At 37.1% G+C, this 19,107-nt stretch overlaps 2 protein-coding genes and 1 pseudogene across 5 annotated transcripts; 1 reads left to right on the top strand and 2 right to left on the bottom strand.

The window, feature by feature from the left end:
* Window positions 1–258: 258 nt before the first annotated feature.
* On the bottom strand, window positions 259–2,217 carry LOC114322416 (transcription factor BEE 3). 2 transcript variants are annotated; one of them, XM_028269716.2, is made up of 6 exons: window positions 1,579–2,217; window positions 1,354–1,473; window positions 1,117–1,182; window positions 881–949; window positions 686–789; window positions 259–609 (listed from the first exon to the last, which is right to left on the bottom strand). In XM_028269716.2, the coding sequence occupies exons 1-6, from the start codon at window positions 1,984–1,986 to the stop codon at window positions 516–518; spliced, it is 861 nt and encodes a 286-aa protein (XP_028125517.2). In that variant the 5' UTR covers window positions 1,987–2,217; the 3' UTR covers window positions 259–515. The 2 variants fall into 2 exon arrangements, with proteins under 2 accessions (XP_028125517.2, XP_028125519.1); XM_028269718.2 differs by having other exon boundaries at window positions 711–789; window positions 1,579–2,216.
* A 1,068-nt stretch (window positions 2,218–3,285) lies between these two features.
* Window positions 3,286–6,706, top strand: LOC114322409 (small ribosomal subunit protein eS7). Of its 2 annotated transcripts, XM_082897364.1 has the most exons (7): window positions 3,366–3,465; window positions 3,569–3,606; window positions 4,849–4,933; window positions 5,037–5,110; window positions 5,199–5,322; window positions 6,044–6,226; window positions 6,353–6,706. In XM_082897364.1, the coding sequence occupies exons 3-7, from the start codon at window positions 4,859–4,861 to the stop codon at window positions 6,470–6,472; spliced, it is 576 nt and encodes a 191-aa protein (XP_082753490.1). In that variant the 5' UTR covers window positions 3,366–3,465; window positions 3,569–3,606; window positions 4,849–4,858; the 3' UTR covers window positions 6,473–6,706. The 2 variants fall into 2 exon arrangements, with proteins under 2 accessions (XP_028125510.1, XP_082753490.1); XM_028269709.2 differs by lacking the exon at window positions 3,569–3,606 and having other exon boundaries at window positions 3,286–3,465.
* Window positions 6,707–8,216: 1,510 nt separating this feature from the next.
* On the bottom strand, window positions 8,217–19,055 carry LOC114322408 (mannose-6-phosphate isomerase 1-like; annotated as a pseudogene). The gene is made up of 5 exons (XR_014345595.1): window positions 18,640–19,055; window positions 12,977–13,144; window positions 11,057–11,264; window positions 9,940–10,206; window positions 8,217–8,749 (listed from the first exon to the last, which is right to left on the bottom strand). The product of XR_014345595.1 is annotated as a mannose-6-phosphate isomerase 1-like (transcript).
* Window positions 19,056–19,107: the final 52 nt, after the last annotated feature.

Below are 19,107 nucleotides of genomic sequence, written 5' to 3'. Positions count from 1 at the left end.
GTTATCCGACAAAGCGATATTTATAGACGTTACGGTACAGATAATTGGCTGTTTCCATTTTACAATTTATTTTTCTTGGTTTTGTGGATAATTTTGACATTTGTTGAACCTTTATGACAAAGTAACAGATTAGATAGTGCTGCTCCTCCATTTGGTTGATTTTGAACTACCAGATATAACAACTCAAATTAATCTCTCTACATTTTGTTTACTACTTTTCAATAACAAGATACTAACAACTTAATGCACAACAAAAAATGAGAAATTTATCTCAACTATATATCACAAACAGGTACAATAAGTTGCAAAAAACATATGATTTAGAACACATTGATGGAGAAATAGACGACATCATAAACCTTAAACCTCGGAACTACATGGACAGTGCAAATATCAATAGCGCATCTGCTATGTACACAGGGAACAGATTTGATTTGTTTGAAAGGGGGAAAGTGGGGCAAGGGAGCACATTCATGTGTGTTTCTAGCAATGGAGATAAGGGGCCAAAAGTATTGTCAAAGAGACTGTGTTGAGTGGAAGCAAGTCCATCCTTCGTGTCCTTTCATTGCCATTTTCACCAGCTCCCCTGCCTCATGTGTATCTTGTCCCCTACAAAATTTAAGAGTCAGTAACACTTTTACACAAGTCCTATTTGGTTAATAAGTTTAGAAATTAATGATTTGACCTTTTGAAGGTTCTTGAAGGAGCACCTGCACTATTGCTGATAACTTCTGCATCCAAGTTGAAGTCATATAAAGAACTTGCCGCGGCAAGTTCCATGGAAAGAAACTGAAAGTTGGGTATACATTAAATTAACTTGAGAATAGATTCTGTACTTCAAAAAAAATGGGCGAATGAAGTACTTTTGTCTCTGACTTACCTCAACCTGATTCTGCAATGAGTGGACATAGTTGATTATCTCATCCAACATTGCTGCCATTCCCATAGACTATGCATTCCACATACCAATCAAAGAATACATACATACATAATACAGTTGTGTTTGTGCATAGTTTTGTAGAATTAACACATTTAATTTATTTTCTCACAATAAACTAATTTATATGACCAAGTGGATCTATGTCCATGTGTGCATGAGTGAATCAAAATTGTTACCTTGTAGCATCCGGGAACAATGATTTGCAAGCGTTTCAATCTATTGTTGATTTTCTCTCTTCTAACCTAGATGGGTCAAGACATTTGTATCACAGTTCAATTCATAAATTAATGATCTTCACATTTATTTACAAAAAGGAAATAATAATTATAATAAAAATAAAACGATAATTAATAACTTAACCATCGTTTTAATCATGCAAATGAAATTGAGACAAAGGTATCATCTATTTGTACCCTTTCTGCTAAACTGTGCTTATCTGTAGCTTTGCCTCTTCTTGCTTTAACATGTATCACTTCCTCTGATTCATCTGCTTCCTTCTCATAGTCCATACTTTTCTTTCCTTTTCCTGAGCTCTGAAAAAACATCAAACAAAAAACCCCACACTCACAAAATCAACCTCGAATGAAAACAATTGCAAAAAGTAAAAAAAGGAAAGGGAAAAGGAAATGGAGACTCACATTCTTTTTCATTGTATCATTTTTTACTTTCCATCCATTTCCAGGAACTGTAGAAGACATATTGATGGAGTTGCTACTTGATTGTTCCATCACTTTTCTCTTCTTCTTCTCATGGAAAACATCTTCAGTATTTGATGATGTGGCCATATCAAGAAAAACTGGCACTGTATTCATGCAGTTGGACTCAAAAGTACACGGAAGAATTTTAAAATTAGTCCCTTGGATTTCAGGTTGTTGGTGATCAACCATGAAAGATTCTTCTAGCATATCTGTCATGTTGAAATTCTCAAACATGGTCGAATTTGGCTCTGTAAGGTGGTCCATTATTTCCATGTACTTCATATCTGTATATGAGGCTGCATAAGAGGGGCTAAAGCTCTCCAACTGTTGTTGTCTGAAATCATCCATGAGGGGTTTCAATAACAAGGGGGTATTCAGATTTTGTTGGGAAGTTGAAGAGTGCAAGACATATATAACTTGGGAGTCTTGGAATCTGATGTTGCAGTGTGGGGTTGAGGAATTAAACAAGGGGACACATATGGGAGGTAATTCTATGATGTGGTAGTACTTTTCAAGTGGAATTACTAAAGATATATATCCATGGTATGGGCAATGTTTGTTTATGGAATTATGGGATGTAGTACAAGATAAAGTTGAGGAATGTTTGGTATAATATAAGGAAGTTTTCGTGACAAGGAACCTCCTCAATGTAAGGTCACATTGGACTTATTTTTATAGAGTAAATTTTAAATATCTGTAATCACTCACAAATCACGTGTATCAATTAAGTCAGAAGACTTTATCGAAAGTTTAAGATGTTTAGGTCTACAATTCATTTCAAGTACCAACTCCTAGCGGTTAATTTCAAGTACCAAATCCTAGTGGTTAAGTTTTTCCTATCTTATACACACACCAAAAAAAAAAAATAAAAATAAATAAAAATAAAGGAGAAAAATAAAAAGAAAAATAAAAAGAGAGAAGCAATTTTACATCACAAGATTTACTAGATAAAACACACATATGTATATAAATTTACATTCCCCCCCCCCCCCCCTCCCTTTTCTAATTCATGATTAATAAATTTATTATGCTATAAGACGGTTTTATTATAGTCAAATTGTGAAATCTATAGGCATCAATGTTTTGATGATAGATCAAGACATGGGTTAGGTCCAATTCTATGCCCACCCAGCTCACATGGCTGTTAGTGCTCGTTAGAACACACACACACACACACAAAAAATGACAATTCATATTTTTTTTCAAAAAATAATTATAAATAATTTTTTATTATAATTATACTTAATGTTTATACAAAAAATTTATAAAAAATGATATCAAACTGTTGAACTTTTTTAATTTATAACAAATGAATATGAATAGGCATCATTTTAGGATTCTTGATATAAATTCTATTTCTATAGTATTTTTATATATTTATTTTTTGGTCACAATAGCATAACCCAATGTTTTTGTTTTGTTTTGTTTTTTGTTTTTTTTTTTGGTTTTTTGTGTGTGGTTGAAATAGCATAACCTAATAATATACAAAAGCACACAATTGACATGGGCCCAATTAAAACAAAAAAATAGGCCCATAATAAAAAATAATAAAATAAGGATATTGGGCGGACTGCATTGCCTATTGGGCCAAGGCCTATGGCGAATCATCATCATCATATATCATATACATCATATATAATCCAACCCTAAAATTTAATCTTAGCCGTCCAAATTAGGGCTACATCGCGTATCTCTCTTTCCCCCCTTTTAAACCCTCCTCTCAACGCAAAACTCCTCTCCCTCGTGTACTCTGGAGTTGAAGCCGAACCGAGTGCCTCCTTCATCGGTACAGATAGATCAGATACGATATTCGCTTCACCTCTCAAGGTCTGTGTGGGTCATCTTCAATTGGGTTCTCTTTATTTTATCTTACTTCTCTTTCTCTAATCGATTACTAGAAAGCCTCACTGAATCCCTTGGTTTTTTTCAGAGATCTAAACATCTACTGTTTTAAATATACGTTTCTAGGTATACAACAAGATGTTTAGACTTGGGTTGTTCTATTTTTTTTTTTCCCTTTTAGTTTCAATATTGTGTTGTATCAATTGGAGATTAAGCTGTTTATGCTCTGTGTGTGTGTATATATATGTGTGTGTGTTTGCATGTTGTATGCATAAGTGGATCTTATTTTGTTCTTGGTCATAACAAATGAATTTCATGGGTCTAATTTGTGGAATTGTTTCATATTGTGGATGGATATGGGATTATTTTCTTGAATGATGTGGAAAATGAGCATTAATATGGATGTTTCTGGTTTTTGTGTTTGAGGTCAGTTGATCGGGTGTAAATGATTTTTCTTCTTTTGTATTTGTTGTTCCTTGTTATTATGGCACAATTTGATTAAATGAGATGTATTCTGTTCCAAATTGATATGCAATTTAGATTGAATGTACATGTACCAAACATATCCCCTGGTTGTTTTTGGGTTGTAAACATTGTTTTGTGTCAAAGCTTAGATAGTCACAATTTACTCTTCCACATGGTGTAGATGGGAACCCTTTATGATGTTTTTGTATCATCTTCATTGCGAATTATGCCACAACTTATTAACTTGATTTTTGTATCATTTTTGTTTAATATTTAAAGAAAAAAAAAGGTTTATAGATTATTGTACATTCTTAGATTATATTTATTACACCTTTAGAAAATTTTGCATTGTTTGATCACAAAAATAGGCACCCAAAAAGATATTTTTTTCACTGTTAATTCAGCAAGATCTTCTAATGGGAAATTGTGAGTATGAAGTTCACCAACGAGAAAAACGTTTCACAGGTGCTGTAGTTAACACTTGCTCATTATAACAGTTATTGAAAATGCCTTGATTCATTTCGTGACTTTATTTTTTCTGCTTAGGGATTATACTCCATTATTCCTACTATGAAAATGAAAGATTATGAATCTCAGAATAATAAATGATTGGGCTGTTGCATTTGGCAAACTATTCTTTTTTTTTTTCCTGATCTGTTAATTTCTTTTACAGAAACTGAAGTTAATAGTTTTAAAATAAAGTTGAAATGATTTTAATTATTATTTTTGTTACTTTAATGTTTGGATATTATTGTAGAGATGTAAAAACTATAACAAATTAATCACAAAGTACTATTATTCAATTTTGTGCCTGTGGTTTGTTTCTTAAGTATTTTGTTCATAGGTTGACCTCTAATTTTATTTCCAATGTTACTCCTGACATATCTTACTTGTTAATACAAGATCTGTTAAGATGTACACTTCAAGGAAGAAGATACACAAAGATAAGGATGCGGAACCCACTGAATTTGAGGAGACAGTTGCACAGGTCATTTTCACTTTTATTGAATTTATCTGTTACTTTGTTGCTCCTCAAATCTTTAGGGATGTGAAAGCTACAATGAAGACATCAATTCTTGATTTCTTTGCAGGCATTATTTGATTTGGAAAACACAAACCAGGAGCTTAAGAGTGATTTGAAAGACCTTTACATCAATGCGTCAGTGTAAGTGTTTCAACGTATGCTTGCTTTGTTTGATCCCTTTCAAGTGATGTGTGCTCGGTTATAAAGTTAAAATGTTTTCTCTTTGCAGTCAAATTGATGTGTCTGGAAACCGCAAAGCTGTTGTTATCCATGTTCCTTATAGATTGAGGAAAGCTTTTCGTAAGATTCATCTTAGGCTAGTTAGAGAACTTGAGAAAAAGTTCAGTGGGAAGGTAACCTTTGCAATTCTTGATTTCTGTATGGGCATATTCTTGATTGGAAATTTATTCAAATCTGTTGTGTAGTGCAAATCTAAAATAATGGTATATAATGTTTGTAACATAGAGATATTTTGTTATGATCACACAGTTACCAATTGTATTTTTGTTTGTGGCTGACTTGCTAAATTGAGGTTGAAAATCATACATTTCTAAAGCATTATAGAGTGATGTGCAAAACTGATTTGCAAAGAGAATGTGTGAATAATTACCATAATTAGTATTGTTATGTTCTCTTTGGGCAGATGGAGTGTCAACTATGAAGATGCCTTATTTTATGATTTCATTGTCTTTTCAGCTCTTTTGTGCACATTTGTTTCTACTCCCTCCAAAATCATGCATGATGAGCATCAGGATAAATTAGGTCCTCTGATTGGTCCCATTTTAATTGCTTTTCCGAAAGTATACCAAGTAATTTACTTCTGATTTTAAGAATTTTCTACCAACAATATCATTTAAATAATTCCTTGAAATGGAATTTTAAAAATAATCAAATGGACAGTCTTTTGTATGGTTTACCAATTAAGTTAGAACATGTTCTGGAGGGATTTGAATCCTCTGCTGGATTTCTTCTTTTGATTTCAATTATATGTTTTTTTAACCTGTTTGGTAGATTGTTTCTTCGATGCAAGTGTGCATATTATTTAATCATTTACTCTTAATGAATGTTTATCAGGATGTCGTTCTTATTGCAACCCGAAGAATAATGCGGCCACCAAAGAAAGGTTCTGCTGCTCAGAGACCCCGCTCCCGCACTCTTACATCTGTGCATGATGCCATGCTCGAGGATGTTGTTTATCCTGCTGAGATTGTTGGAAAGCGTGTTAGATATAGAATTGATGGGTCAAAGATTATCAAGGTAATTGAAAAGCATTATGGTCAATGGGTAGAGAAATAAAATTGTTCGTTTTGTTAAGTTTTTAGATTTTTAAAAAAATATTATTTACAGTGCTAATGAATGCAATATTTGTGTTACTTTTGACAGATATTCTTGGATCCCAAGGCACGCAACGACACCGAGTACAAGCTGGAGACATTTGCTGGAGTTTACCGGAAGCTTTCTGGAAAAGATGTTGTCTTTGAATATCCCATGACCGAGGCTTAAGGGATCTGCTGTTAAACTAGCTTTCCTGTTCTGGTGTAAGACCTATATTATTGCATTTAGTTCAAAGTATTTGAAATTTTGACTCGAGAATGGATTGATAATCTTTTGGTTAGGAAGCTGGAAACTTGGTTTAAATGTTTCTTTTATTTTATGTGTTCATTTAAATTTCTGAAAAATTATGTGATTTTGGAACTCCTATGCTTCTATGAGAAGTAAAGTTTGTTCTCTCCCCAACTTGTTGAGATTTTTCTGCTGTGTTTGCTATGTCTATTATGTTGGTGAGTTGCAAGGAACAAATGGATTTGGTTTGCTCATATACCTTAAGGGCATTTAATTTATAAATCTTGTAGAGCAAGTGATGTATGATTCATGATTTCTTGCTTTATTCTCAGTTGGGGTGATGGCTTTTAATTGGAAGGGAGAAATAGGTGCATTAAGTCGCCATTATGAATCAGTACTGCTATGTTGTTGTGATCCTTTGCTAGTGTAGTTGATGTTGGTATAGGGGTGTGGTCTTATGGCTGAAAATGTGGTCTCAGGGCTGGAGATAGGACTGTAAATGAGTTTAGCTGACCCAAAATGTGATTTATTTTTCTTTGTACCAAAAAAAAAAAAAAATTGATTTGTTTTTATTTTGAGTTGTTTTCAAACAAATTTTAATCAAACTACGTATATAAGTTCATTATTGAGTTAAGTATGTATTATTTAAGTTTGATTTGAGAATATAATGTGCTTGACAATGGTGCTGTTTGGTATAGCTATTAAAACAAATTATAGATTATAGCTTAACAGATTATAGATTATGACTTTAATCAGAAGCTGTTAATCTGTTTGGTATAGTTGTTGGATTATAGATTTAAGCTGCTGAGTAATGTTTGTTAAATAAGTTGTGAAGTAACTTTTTCAATGAACTTTTATTTTTTATTATTCACGATTTGTCTATATTTTCTCATAAAAAATAATAATAATATTTTATAGTCTATGTGGGCCTTTTTTTATTTTTTAAAAAAAATAAAATAAAAAATTTTAAGAGTATAACCGTGAATTAACATGTCTATAGCAGAAACTAATAATCAGAAGTAAGGGGTGAGCAGCATCTCATAATCAGTTTTTTTGAAATTGTTAGAATTAGAAATTATTTGAAATAAGTTTAACTAAACAGTTTAAAATAATTTTTTATAAGCTAGAAGTCATAAGTTGGCTCAAAAAAGTCTCACCAAACATTCCCAATGTGTTTGAATTTAGTTTTGTTTACTTGGTTTTTTAATGAGTTAAACATGAATGAATTTAAGAGTGGCTGATTTTTTCAGCCCTAGTTGGTGGTTGGAATATCCCAAAGTATCTGATTTCTGCCCCTTTTTTTTTTTCGTTTGTTTATGCCCTACTGTTTTTGGGAGTGTTAAATTCAAAGCCTAAAAATTTGGACGATGTTTTCAGATTTGTTGAGTATTGAGATTTTCTGTTCTCAAATCTGTCATTTCTAGCAATTAGATAATGTTTTCAGATTCATGTCTCAAAATTATATGATCTAATAATTAAAAATATGTTTACATGGGAAATAAATTTGAGGACGTATCCTTGTTCGGCTCTTAATCTAGTAAAAAGAACTTGGCTGGCTCAACTCTTATCTTTTGCCATCCAGAAAACATTTCTCTTATGCAAGAGTGCGCCGCTCATTTAAGTAAGAGTTTCGGGAAGACTACAACCACATTGATTTTTGGCCTCCATTACTACAGATAATGGGTTTTCACCTTGAAGATCAATCCCTTGCAATAAAATTTGTAAAATTTACCAACAACTTCATAGTCTTGGCAAACCTGCCTACATATTTCCCTTCCAACTGTTATTTCACTATTTGTCTAACTCTTGCTATGTATCATAATTGTTCATGCACATACATGCAACACATAATATTACATAAAATACAATACTACAAACCGATACCAATGGTGTTTATAATTAACCAAATTACGAGCCACATGAAAGATCGTGCCGTGCTCCAACTCAAGAGGCCTGAAAGAATGTTCTCAAGCTTATATCAGTATTTGCAGGTGCAAATAGAGCATCACCCTCCCTAACTACATCTTCAAAGGACGTCGCATACATTGTTCCTTCTCCCTCCATGACCACAAAAATTGGGGGGGCAGGGACTGCTGGAAAAACAGCTGATGCTCCCTTGGGTAGAATGCAGCAATCAACTTCACATTCATGAAAAGGAGGGAGGTACCTTCTGGTATATCGATTTAAAGGGACTCCTTGCAGAATTTCAGGAAAGCCCTGCAACAAAACACCGAGTTAGATGCAATGAAAATAGAGAACAGATTGACCTGAACTATTAACAGTATCTTCCACACTGGTAAATAGCTAAAGAGTCACATCAGCAATACACAAGAAGCCAATAGAATAAGGGTATAATATTTGCAAAACTCTAGTTTTGAAAATGTGAGAACGAAGAGAGCAATTTCTGTAATTCAATGTATCAGTAAGTGAAGGAACAACTGCGTTTGATATCGAAATCCAATTCAGTGATTAAGGATCCGCAGTGCACATTCATAGTCGTCCACCAGTCTGTTTACTTCTCAAGAATAGTATAATAGTGTGTTTAAGAAAGAGTTGCACCTACATGTGCACACAAAAACATGCGGGTAATGTAGCTGGATTTATTACCCCACTGATTACAATTGCTAGGAGTTACACGACTGATTGCTAGGAGGGATAAATAATTCGAGGGAAGCAAGTTTACTACATCCTTTGTCTTCAAACTGGATAATTTCCATTGGAACCAAGAAATTTCTGTATGATCAATTTCTCACTCAAAAACAAGATATTATAGTATGGAAGAATAACAAGAAAGAAACTTATCATAGTAAAAACTATTTATGCACAAGATCCTCCACACAAAATGAATAACCAAATAAAATAGAAAGGAGGACGATGGATTAGTAGTCATATCCAACCCATTCTTTTTGGTTGACTAAGAAAAATTCCTTTTTAAGGGGACAAATGTGTTCGTACGCAACTAATATATTCTGAATTTCCAAACCATACCTCTATTTTACTCTATTAAATGCATTCACGCTATCTACAAAGATGATAAACAAGATAAAATACTGACTTTTCAAAACGGACAACCATTTGGAACATCCCAAAATGCATTAGTGGACAAAAAGAATGGAAAGTGGGGAATATAAGCAGGTATGCAGGTAGCTATGTTGGAGGTAGATTGTCCTTTATGCTTTTGATCCTCAGATTTATTAAAAAGAAGAAAGTTATGCCCACCCATATAGTCAATTTGGCTGGGCATCTAGTTTCTGGCATCTTATAAAGAAAAGCATACTTGGATATTGCAGGGTTTTATGAGCTACAGGCCTCATGGATTAGTTAGGTTTAATATTAAAAAAGGAAAAAATAAAAATAAAAAGAACAAGAACCACTAAACAGAATTTTTCAATGAAAAATATCTTCACCTGTTTGTATGTGAGCATGGAACAAAGAATTTGGACATCCCGGTTCTTTGAAGTTAGGCCAGCACGCACAACATTGTCTGAAGTTGCCATGCATTCAATACACTCACCATGTAAGTAGGCATGGAGTTCATTTGCCCCTAGATACAACGCTTCACCTGGTTTAAGCTTGACATAATTAAAGAGGAAGGCTGCTAGGACACCCACATCAGCTGGATACTGCTTTTCTAGGTGCAATACTAGATGTTCCTTATCTGTCAACTGCCTCACCTGAAGCAAAATGAGAAGGACAATTTTTTTACTTCAAAAAAATGTGATCATGATAATAGGACAAGGACAAAGAAATGATAGAATTTGAAAACACATTGTTTAGTGACTTTCATATGCAGAAAGCCCTTCCAAAAGTGTTGAATACTGATCAGAGCACAAACTAGAAAGATGCCTCTAGCTTGGCCAACCTATTTGTATCAAATCCATCTCACATGTCCTGGAATTCACCAAGTGGAGACAGCAACAGACTTGCGCAAGAGCCCACTAGGCTAATTACGATCCATGACCAAGCAGCCTAATACGCAGAGTTTATATGCTTCAGCCAATGGGGCAACTAATAAAATTGACATTCTTGCTAGAATCGGAGGATGCACTGATTTGACTCATCATTATGGATTGCCGCTTAGGATGAATTATTCTTAACCTTGGTTATGCCCCCGTTTTAGCATGGGGCATAGAGCTTAGCTTGTCCTGGTGTGTCTGGTGCAAATGAGATTTAAAGCAGGCGAAGTGAAAGCCCATTTTGACAGTAACCCCCCCCCCCCAAAAAAAAAAAAAAAAACGTTTTGCTGCTACAAGTGGACATTTGGTTCTAATATTATGAAGGCTTGATTATCATAATCCCCTTTGTCGCTGTAAGAAATGGAATAAACAAGTATAAACCCAACGTTGACACTAGTATGAGTCAGTGATATCTTAAATCGTTTTTAGATAAAAAGAATGCAATATGTGTGGGTTATTTGATGGAGGGCGAATAAGGGATCTATTTGAAAGGATAATCAAGCATTTAAAACAATATATTGTCCAAAAAACTAACAATATATAAACAGAGGCAGGATTGCAAACTTGCCTGGTTGAGGCGACTTTTCATATTGGATAATGCTTTGGAAATCACATCCTATCCTAGCAAGCAAACATCAGTTGGGTGAATATTGACCGCAGAATTGATTTACTTTTTCCTCCCCATCTTCATGGTTGATGTTTAACACTTGATTTGCATATACACTGCCAACGACTTCTGCAATCTCAGGAAAATTTTGAAGAACATCCTTAAGCTCCTGAAATCAATGGCAAGCAAATCTCATTAATTTAGCAAGAGTTTCCAAGGTGTACATGAATGCACACACGAAAATTAGGTTAGAGCATCATTTCAGAAAAACTCATCCTGTGTCATATATATATGTTTTGACAAGTCTCATCTTGTTTATTCACCCAAAAAAGTCTCATCTTGTTTCATATTAATTGTCTTGTGTAATTTCTACATGCATAAACAGGATATCTAGCATCAACCAGGGCTGAAATGATTCAGTAGAGAAGGTAGGACTTAATACATAAGTAGCAGGGTTTAGTCTTTTTGTAATCTTGGTCTACTGAGGGAAAATTTGATTCTCATACTTGTCTTATATTTGAGCAACTGAGTTATCATTGTAAATAATTAACAGGCTATCTTGGTTTATGAAAACATTGAAAAGCTTACCTAATGTAACAATCTCCAAACAAGATGGGGATGTTATTAGTGTCGCTATTTTCTTTGTCCTATGTGACGTATGATAGAGTTATGAATAAAAATCAGTGTCATATTGTTACATGCCTTATCACGTACAATTGAGGAGAGATGCTTTGCCCTTTCTTATGTGGCAAGCACATGGTTTGCCATATTGCTTTCCAGAACAAGAATGATAGTAAGAGTGGGTGTTTGGGATTGACTTCTTTAGTTGCTGTTTTTTTGTCTTTAGTGAATTTTCTTACAAAGAGTTTTAGGCTTTCAGAATCTAGTCGACTAAATGAACAATAAAAGTAAATAATAGTAATAATAATAATTTTGAAAAACACCAAAGACAAAAAAATTTCTTTTTTAGTTTTTTTTTTTTTTTTGGAGGGGGGGGCGGAAAAGTAAAAAATTTTGACATAAATTTCAAAAAAAAAAAATCACTGAAGAAGTTCGGAAAAATGTGCCTTTTTTAGCTAGGTGCCAAACAATTCCTAGGTAAGATCACCAATGCAGTTAGGATTCAGATCTCCACATTGTTAGAACTCAACTATCAAATCAGAAATCAATTCAAACAAGGATAGAATAGAATTTAATGACACCAAATATATGTAAAATACTCAACATATGTGAAATAGCACGTCAGACAGCATAGCAATACATATAAAATTGGACATGAGATGTGTCCGACAAGTGTCTAAGAAAGGAATAAAGCATGCCTACTCTACTAGAAGTTCCACGTGATGCCTTTTTTGGGCTTTGTTATGTGATCTATCAGTAGGATATCTTGGACATGCACAAGTACCCATTTCTGAGAAGCAATTGTGCACATAAAAGTCAAACACTATATCAGAGATGAAGAAACAAATGGTAATACTGATAATTTAATGTTGTAACCAAAGTCACAGACTGGGTGAACCACATACCTTAGAAGTAAAGACATGAGAATCAAGTATCCAATGAGAAGAAAGGTGTAACCCCATCGATTTCAAGAAGATGCCAAGTGAAACAAATTTAACAAAGTAATATGTATAGTTTAGTATAGCAATCACCAAGAGATTACATACATCAGGGATTCCCAAAGAATTACATCCAATTATTCTAGCAAGCAGTTCATATTTCTCACAAAACATTTGGGAACAACTAGTTTGAATTCTCTAAACCAAAAATCAAAATTTCTTCGATCTCAGATACAAGATCAAAACTCCAACTTAACCCCAATTAAATAATCAATAATCATTCACAATAAAATAAGTTACAATTAACAGAAAAGCACATTACCTTGAGGCTGATAAACCCACAGAGGGCTTCCAGATCTGCTAGTGCCAAAGCCATTTCAGGCTTATGATTATCATCCTTGAACACACCAGGCATTGTCTTATGCAGAAACTCAGTCAATTCCTTATCAGGATGGGCCTGTATCGACCCTGCCTTTGCAATTGAAAGTACCTAACACATACCAAATAATCAAAAATCTATTCAATTACTTCAATACACATGTTAATATATAATGTATATATTAAATATATTAATGCAATCACAGCTAGTTATGCAATCACAGCTAGATATAGGATTAGAATAGGATTCTTCTGCTTTCGGCTGCTTTCGGTCTCTTTTCCTTTTTATATGTTTTGTATCTCATGATGATGTTGTATAGCAGCTCCTATATAATGGAGCCTCTTCTTACTCTTTTAATACACATTGAATTATAGAACTTACTTGCTCTTTCAGTATCACTCTCATATTTTACATGGTATCAGAGCACAGGTATTTTGCCTAGTCTCTTCTTCCGCTAAATCACATTTTCTGTTTGGCAGATTGTCCTATCTCGTCCTTCTCTCAATTACAGATTGGACCACACTAGACCCTTCGTCTCCTCACGACGAATCCAACTCCACCAGATTCATCCTCATCCGACCTTTCACGCGCCTCCACGCACCGCCAGAACTTTCAACCACGCGCTTCCTCGTTCTCAGACGCGCTCTACGCACCTCCTACACTTGTCCCGTGCTATTGTGCGCCGCAGCCTCCTCTGCTAACGTGAGCCGCTTGTTTCTGACGTCAGCCGACGTCAGCCCTGGCTGTTTTCGTGCACCACTTGTTCTCCTCTGCTATCGTACGCCGCGCCCTTCTCTGCTAACGTGCGCCGCGCCTCTGCAGTCGTGACATCATCCTGTTTGACCTTGTTTGACCAACATTGTTGACCAGCACAGTCAACTCCCTTTGACCGGCCAATTTAGTGCCTTTCTGGTCATATTTTTTGGTCAGTTCACTCCTTTCCCACTGATTTCGACCCTCTGAATTCACTGGTAACCTCGGATTTTTCAGATTCTACCTCGATAGTACTGCTTTTCCCTCATGGATCGCCTGGACTCCTCTAACCACCCTATTTCCGTTGTTCTTGACGGGACTAACTATGTCTTATGGGCACAAGCTATGTCTGGGTTCCTCAAAGGAAAGAAACTTTGGCACATCATCACTGGGGATGCGTGCAAACCCATCCAAGCAACCACGGAATCCGCTGCCACCATGAAATCCGCTGCTAAATATGTCGACCGTCTGGAGGATTGGGATAGTAAAAACTATCAGATCATCACTTGGCTTCGCAATACTTCTATTACATCCATCAGCCTTCAGTTTGGTCGGTTCCAACTTGACTCTGCTTCCTCTCCAGCCAAGGCCATCTGGGATTTTTTACAAGAACGCTATCAAACTACTGGCCTTGCTCACCAATATCAGCTTCTGAGTCATCTTCACCGTATGCGCCAAGATACAACTCAGACCATTAATGATTTCCTCTCCCAAATGTATTATGTTTGGGATCAGCTCGCTCTTTCTGAACCTCCATGGGATTGTACTACGGATGCTGCCTTGTTTACTACTTACCGTGACCAACATCGCTTGGTTCAGTTTCTCATGGCTCTCACTCCCCGTTTTGAGTCAGTACGCGCATCTCTCCTTCATCGCACTCCTTTACCCACTCTTGAGCAAGCAATTTCTGAACTACTGTCCGAGGAAACCAGGTTTGGTACTCTCCATCCGCACCCTGTGGACTCTGTTCTTGCTACTCCCCAGATTCGGAGTTCTCCTTCACCACCTTCACTGCAGAAGTCAACTCTCTGCAACTACTGTCAAAACCGCAGTCTTCCGTCGACTCATCTTCTGGTTAATTGTCCAGTTTGTCTTTGTCGATTTTGCAACAAGACTGGTCCTGGTCATCTCTAGCAAGATTGCTTCCGCAATCCCGCCCGTGCCTCTCGCAATGGTCCTTCCACCGGGCATTTTTCCCGCAGCAACTCTCACCGTTCTGGGACTCCGTTTAAACCAATGCCTGCTCAACGCACTGCTGCTGCTGCCTCAGAGGATTTACCTTCCTCTGTCCCTATAGACCCTTCCACTCCAGTCTTCTCTCAAACAGATGTCGAAGCCATGTTTCAACATTTTTGGCAGAATTCCGGTACTCCTCCATCTACTGCTTTGTCTGTCACCGTAGGTAACATTTCCTGGTACTTTGACTCCGCTTGTTGTAATCACATGACCTTTGACCCTACTGTTTTTACTCCTCTCTCTTCTACTCCTCATGTTCCTTCTATCTATACTGCCGATGGGTCTCTTCTGTCTGTAAGTCATGTTGGTTCTGTTTGCACCTCTCACTTATCTTTATCCCATGTATATCTTATGTCTGCTCTTACTTTAAATCTTATCTCCATTAGTCAATTATATGAGCATGGTCTAACTGTTACCTTTTCTCATACTGGTTGTTTGGTGCAGGACCCTCGGACAGGGCAAACTCTTGGGATAGGCTGTAAGCATGGACGTCTCTACGAACTCATCCATCTTCATGTTCCGGATTCCTCTTAGATCACCGCTCCTACCACTGCTACCACTGCTCCTCCTTTATCTCCTTTTCAGCTTTGGCACTGTCGTTTAGGCCATCTTTCTGTTGGTCGTTTAAAATCTTTAATTTCTAGTGGTCATTTAGGTCTTGTAAGTTCTGATGCTTTAGATTGTGTGTCCTGTCAACTTGCCAAACAACCTGCTTTGTCATTTAATAAAAGTGACTCTGTTTCTCTTGCACCATTTGATCTCATCCATTCTGATATTTGGGGACCCTCTCCTACTTCCACTATGGGCGGTGCACATCCCATTTTACATGGTTATTTCTTATGAAAAATCGCTCTGAGCTCAAACAACTTTATTACAATTTTACTGCAATGGTTAAAACACAATTTTCTAAAATTATTAAGCTTTTTCGCTCCGACAATGCCATGGAATATAAAGATTTTGACTTTCTTTCCTTCCTTCAGAGTCATGGTACTCACCCTCATCGTTCCTGTCCCGGTACGTCTCAGCAAAATAGACGTGCTGAACGGAAACATCGGCATATTCTCGACACTACTTATGCTCTCCTTTTGTCTTTCTCTTGTCCGGAACATTTTTGGGGAGAGGCAGCTCTCACTGCTGCTTACACTATCAACTGTATCCCTACACCTGTCATTCATAATCACACTCCTTATGAGCGTCTGCATGGCACCCGTACCCCTTACACCAACCTTAGGGTCTTTGGCTCTGCCTGTTTTGTTCTTCTCCAACCTCATGAACGTACCAAACTTGAACCCCGTTCCCGCCTTTGTTGCTTCTTGGGGTATGGCATTGAACATAAGGGGTATCGTTGTTGGGATCCTCTCTCCCAGCGACTTCGTATCTCTCGTCATGTGGTCTTTTGGGAACACAAAATATTTTCCTCTCTCTCTCTCTTCCGTTTGTCCGTTCCTTCACCTTCTCTGTTTTTTACTGACCCTTCCACAGATCTGTTTTCTAATGAGCTTACTCCACCGCCTCTACCAGCCTCTCTCGAGATTTCTGATACCCTTACTCCACCGCCCCTGCCAGCCTCTCTCGAGATCGCCTTGCCTACTGGTCTGTCCCATGCACCTGCTCGCTCTGATGGGCCTGCTCCTGCTCCCTTGGGCTCCTCCCCTCCTATTGAGTCTCTTCCTTTGGCTCCTCCTCTCTCTGCTCAACCACACCGGGTAATCTAATCTTTTACTCGTCTTCGTGACTTTATTGTTGGTTCTACTGCTTTTTCTACTTATGAACCGACCTCTTATCGTGAGGCTCGCTCTAATCCTCTTTGGCAGCATGCTATGACTGATGAATTACAAGCTTTAGACAAAACTCATACTTGGGACATTGTTGATCTTCCTCCTGGCAAGACTGCCATTGGCTGTAAATGGGTATGCAAAATCAAGACTTGTTCTGATGGATCTATTGAGCGCTACAAAGCTCGCCTTGTTGCCAAAGGCTTCAACCAAGAATATGGTATTGACTATGAGGAGACCTTTGTTCTTGTTGCTCGTCTCACCTCTGTTCGCAGCTTGATTGCTGTTGCTACCACCCGCCAATGGAATCTTTATCAACTGGACGTGAAAAATGCTTTTCTTAATGGTGTTCTTCTCGAGGAGGTCTACATGCAACCTCCCCTGGATCTACTTATCCCCCTAATAAAGTCTGGAAACTTCAGCGTGCTTTACATGGTCTCAAACAAGCTCCACGCGCTTGGTTTGCCAAGTTCAGCTCTATTATTCATGAATGTGGTTTCACCTCCCGCTCTTATGATATTGCTCTTTTTATCCGGCAAACAGCTCAAGGGACCACCCTGCTTCTGCTTTATGTGGATGATATGATTATCACCGGTGATGATATCGATGGTATTCTTCGCCTTAAACAGTTTCTTAGCCATCATTTCGAGATGAAAGACCTTGGTCCTCTCAGTTATTTCTTGGGTCTTGAAATCTTTCATGATTCTACGGGTTTTTTTCTCTCTCAGGCTAAGTACACCTCTGATCTTCTCACACGTGCTGGTCTTACGGATTGCAAGACTGCCTCTACTCCCCTGGAGCCTCAGAGTCGTCTTACACCTCTTGATGGCACTCTTCTCTCTGATGCTACCCTATATCGTCAGCTGGTTGACAGTCTTGTCTATCTCACTGTTACTCGTCCTGATATTGCCTATGCCGTTCATATTGTCAGCCAGTTTATGTCGACTCCTCGTACCCCTCATTATACTACATTAGTTCGTATCCTTTGGTATCTCAAAGGCAACCTGTTTCATGGTCTTCATTATTCCGCCCGCTCATCTCTCCAGCTTCGTGCTTTCTCCGATGCTGATTGGGCTAGCGATCCTACTGACCGCCGCTCTACTACTGGGTTTTGCTTTTTCCTGGGTGATTCTCTTATTTCTTGGCGTAGCAAGAAACAATCTCTTACCGCTCGTTCCAGTAACAAAGCCGAATACCGTGCTCTGGCTGATACTACTCAGGAGTTTCTCTGGCTTCGTTGGCTTCTTGCTGACATGGATGTTACCCCCTCTGGTGCTACTGACCTCTTTTGTGACAATCACAGTGCTCTTCAAATTGCTCACAATGATGTTTTTCATGATCGCACCAAACACATTGAGATTGACTGCCATTTTATTCGTTAACACGTCACTCGTGATACTGTCCATCTCCATCCGATCTCTTCTGTTGATCAACCTGCTAATATCTTCACCAAAGCTCATTCTCCTGGCCGCTTCGTTGACCTTGTCTCCAAACTCCAGTTGGTTGATGTTTGTCCTCCTTGAGTTTGAGGGGGGCTGTTAATATATAATGTATATATTAAATATATTAATGCAATCACAGCTAGTTATGCAATCATAGCTAGATATAGGATTAGAATAGGATTCTTCTGCTTTCGACTGCTTTCGGTCTCTTTTCCTTTTTATATGTTTTGTATCTCATGATGACGTTGTATAGCAGCTCCTATATAATGGAGCCTCTTCTTACTCTTTTAATACACATTGAATTATAGAGCTTACTTGCTCTTTCAGTATCACTCTCTCATATTTTACAACACAAACCATAAAATCTATAATCCAATCAAAACCAGAGCGAGTGTTTTACTTTGAACAAGAAAGGAAGAGTAACGCCCCATTGCTAAATAACCTTATCGCCAAGAACACTAGGGTCTTTGGCAATCCACGAGTTCAAACTCAAACCAACACTCTCTGAACCAATCGACACTCCATTATTGAAGCTTTGGAGGATGAAGGAGGGTCTGGACTCATGAGTGCCCATCCAGAACTCAGCATAAGGCTTGGTTTCATCAACGTTGACCCCAGAATCGTAGTTCTGCATTGAACATCTCAGTCTCCGCACCCTCCTCTGACTCACAGTCTCCATCAAAGTCACACTGCGGAAAGAGACAAAAACCTAGAGAGAGAAAGTAGAATTGTTTGCAGAAGTGGAGTGTTTTATGTGTATATGAAATTCTAATAATGACAAATAAACATGGCTATATACAATATCAAAATGTGTCAATTGTAATATATTTACATGGTAAATGTTACTTTATGATTATCAATTAATTTC

The sequence above is a fragment of the Camellia sinensis genome, chromosome 1, assembly GCF_055761805.1.
Source record: "Camellia sinensis isolate YWXY chromosome 1, ASM5576180v1, whole genome shotgun sequence".
Taxonomy (NCBI): domain Eukaryota; kingdom Viridiplantae; phylum Streptophyta; class Magnoliopsida; order Ericales; family Theaceae; genus Camellia; species Camellia sinensis.
Note: the sequence above shows the minus strand (reverse complement) of the source record. Positions and strands in the feature narration are given on the sequence as shown.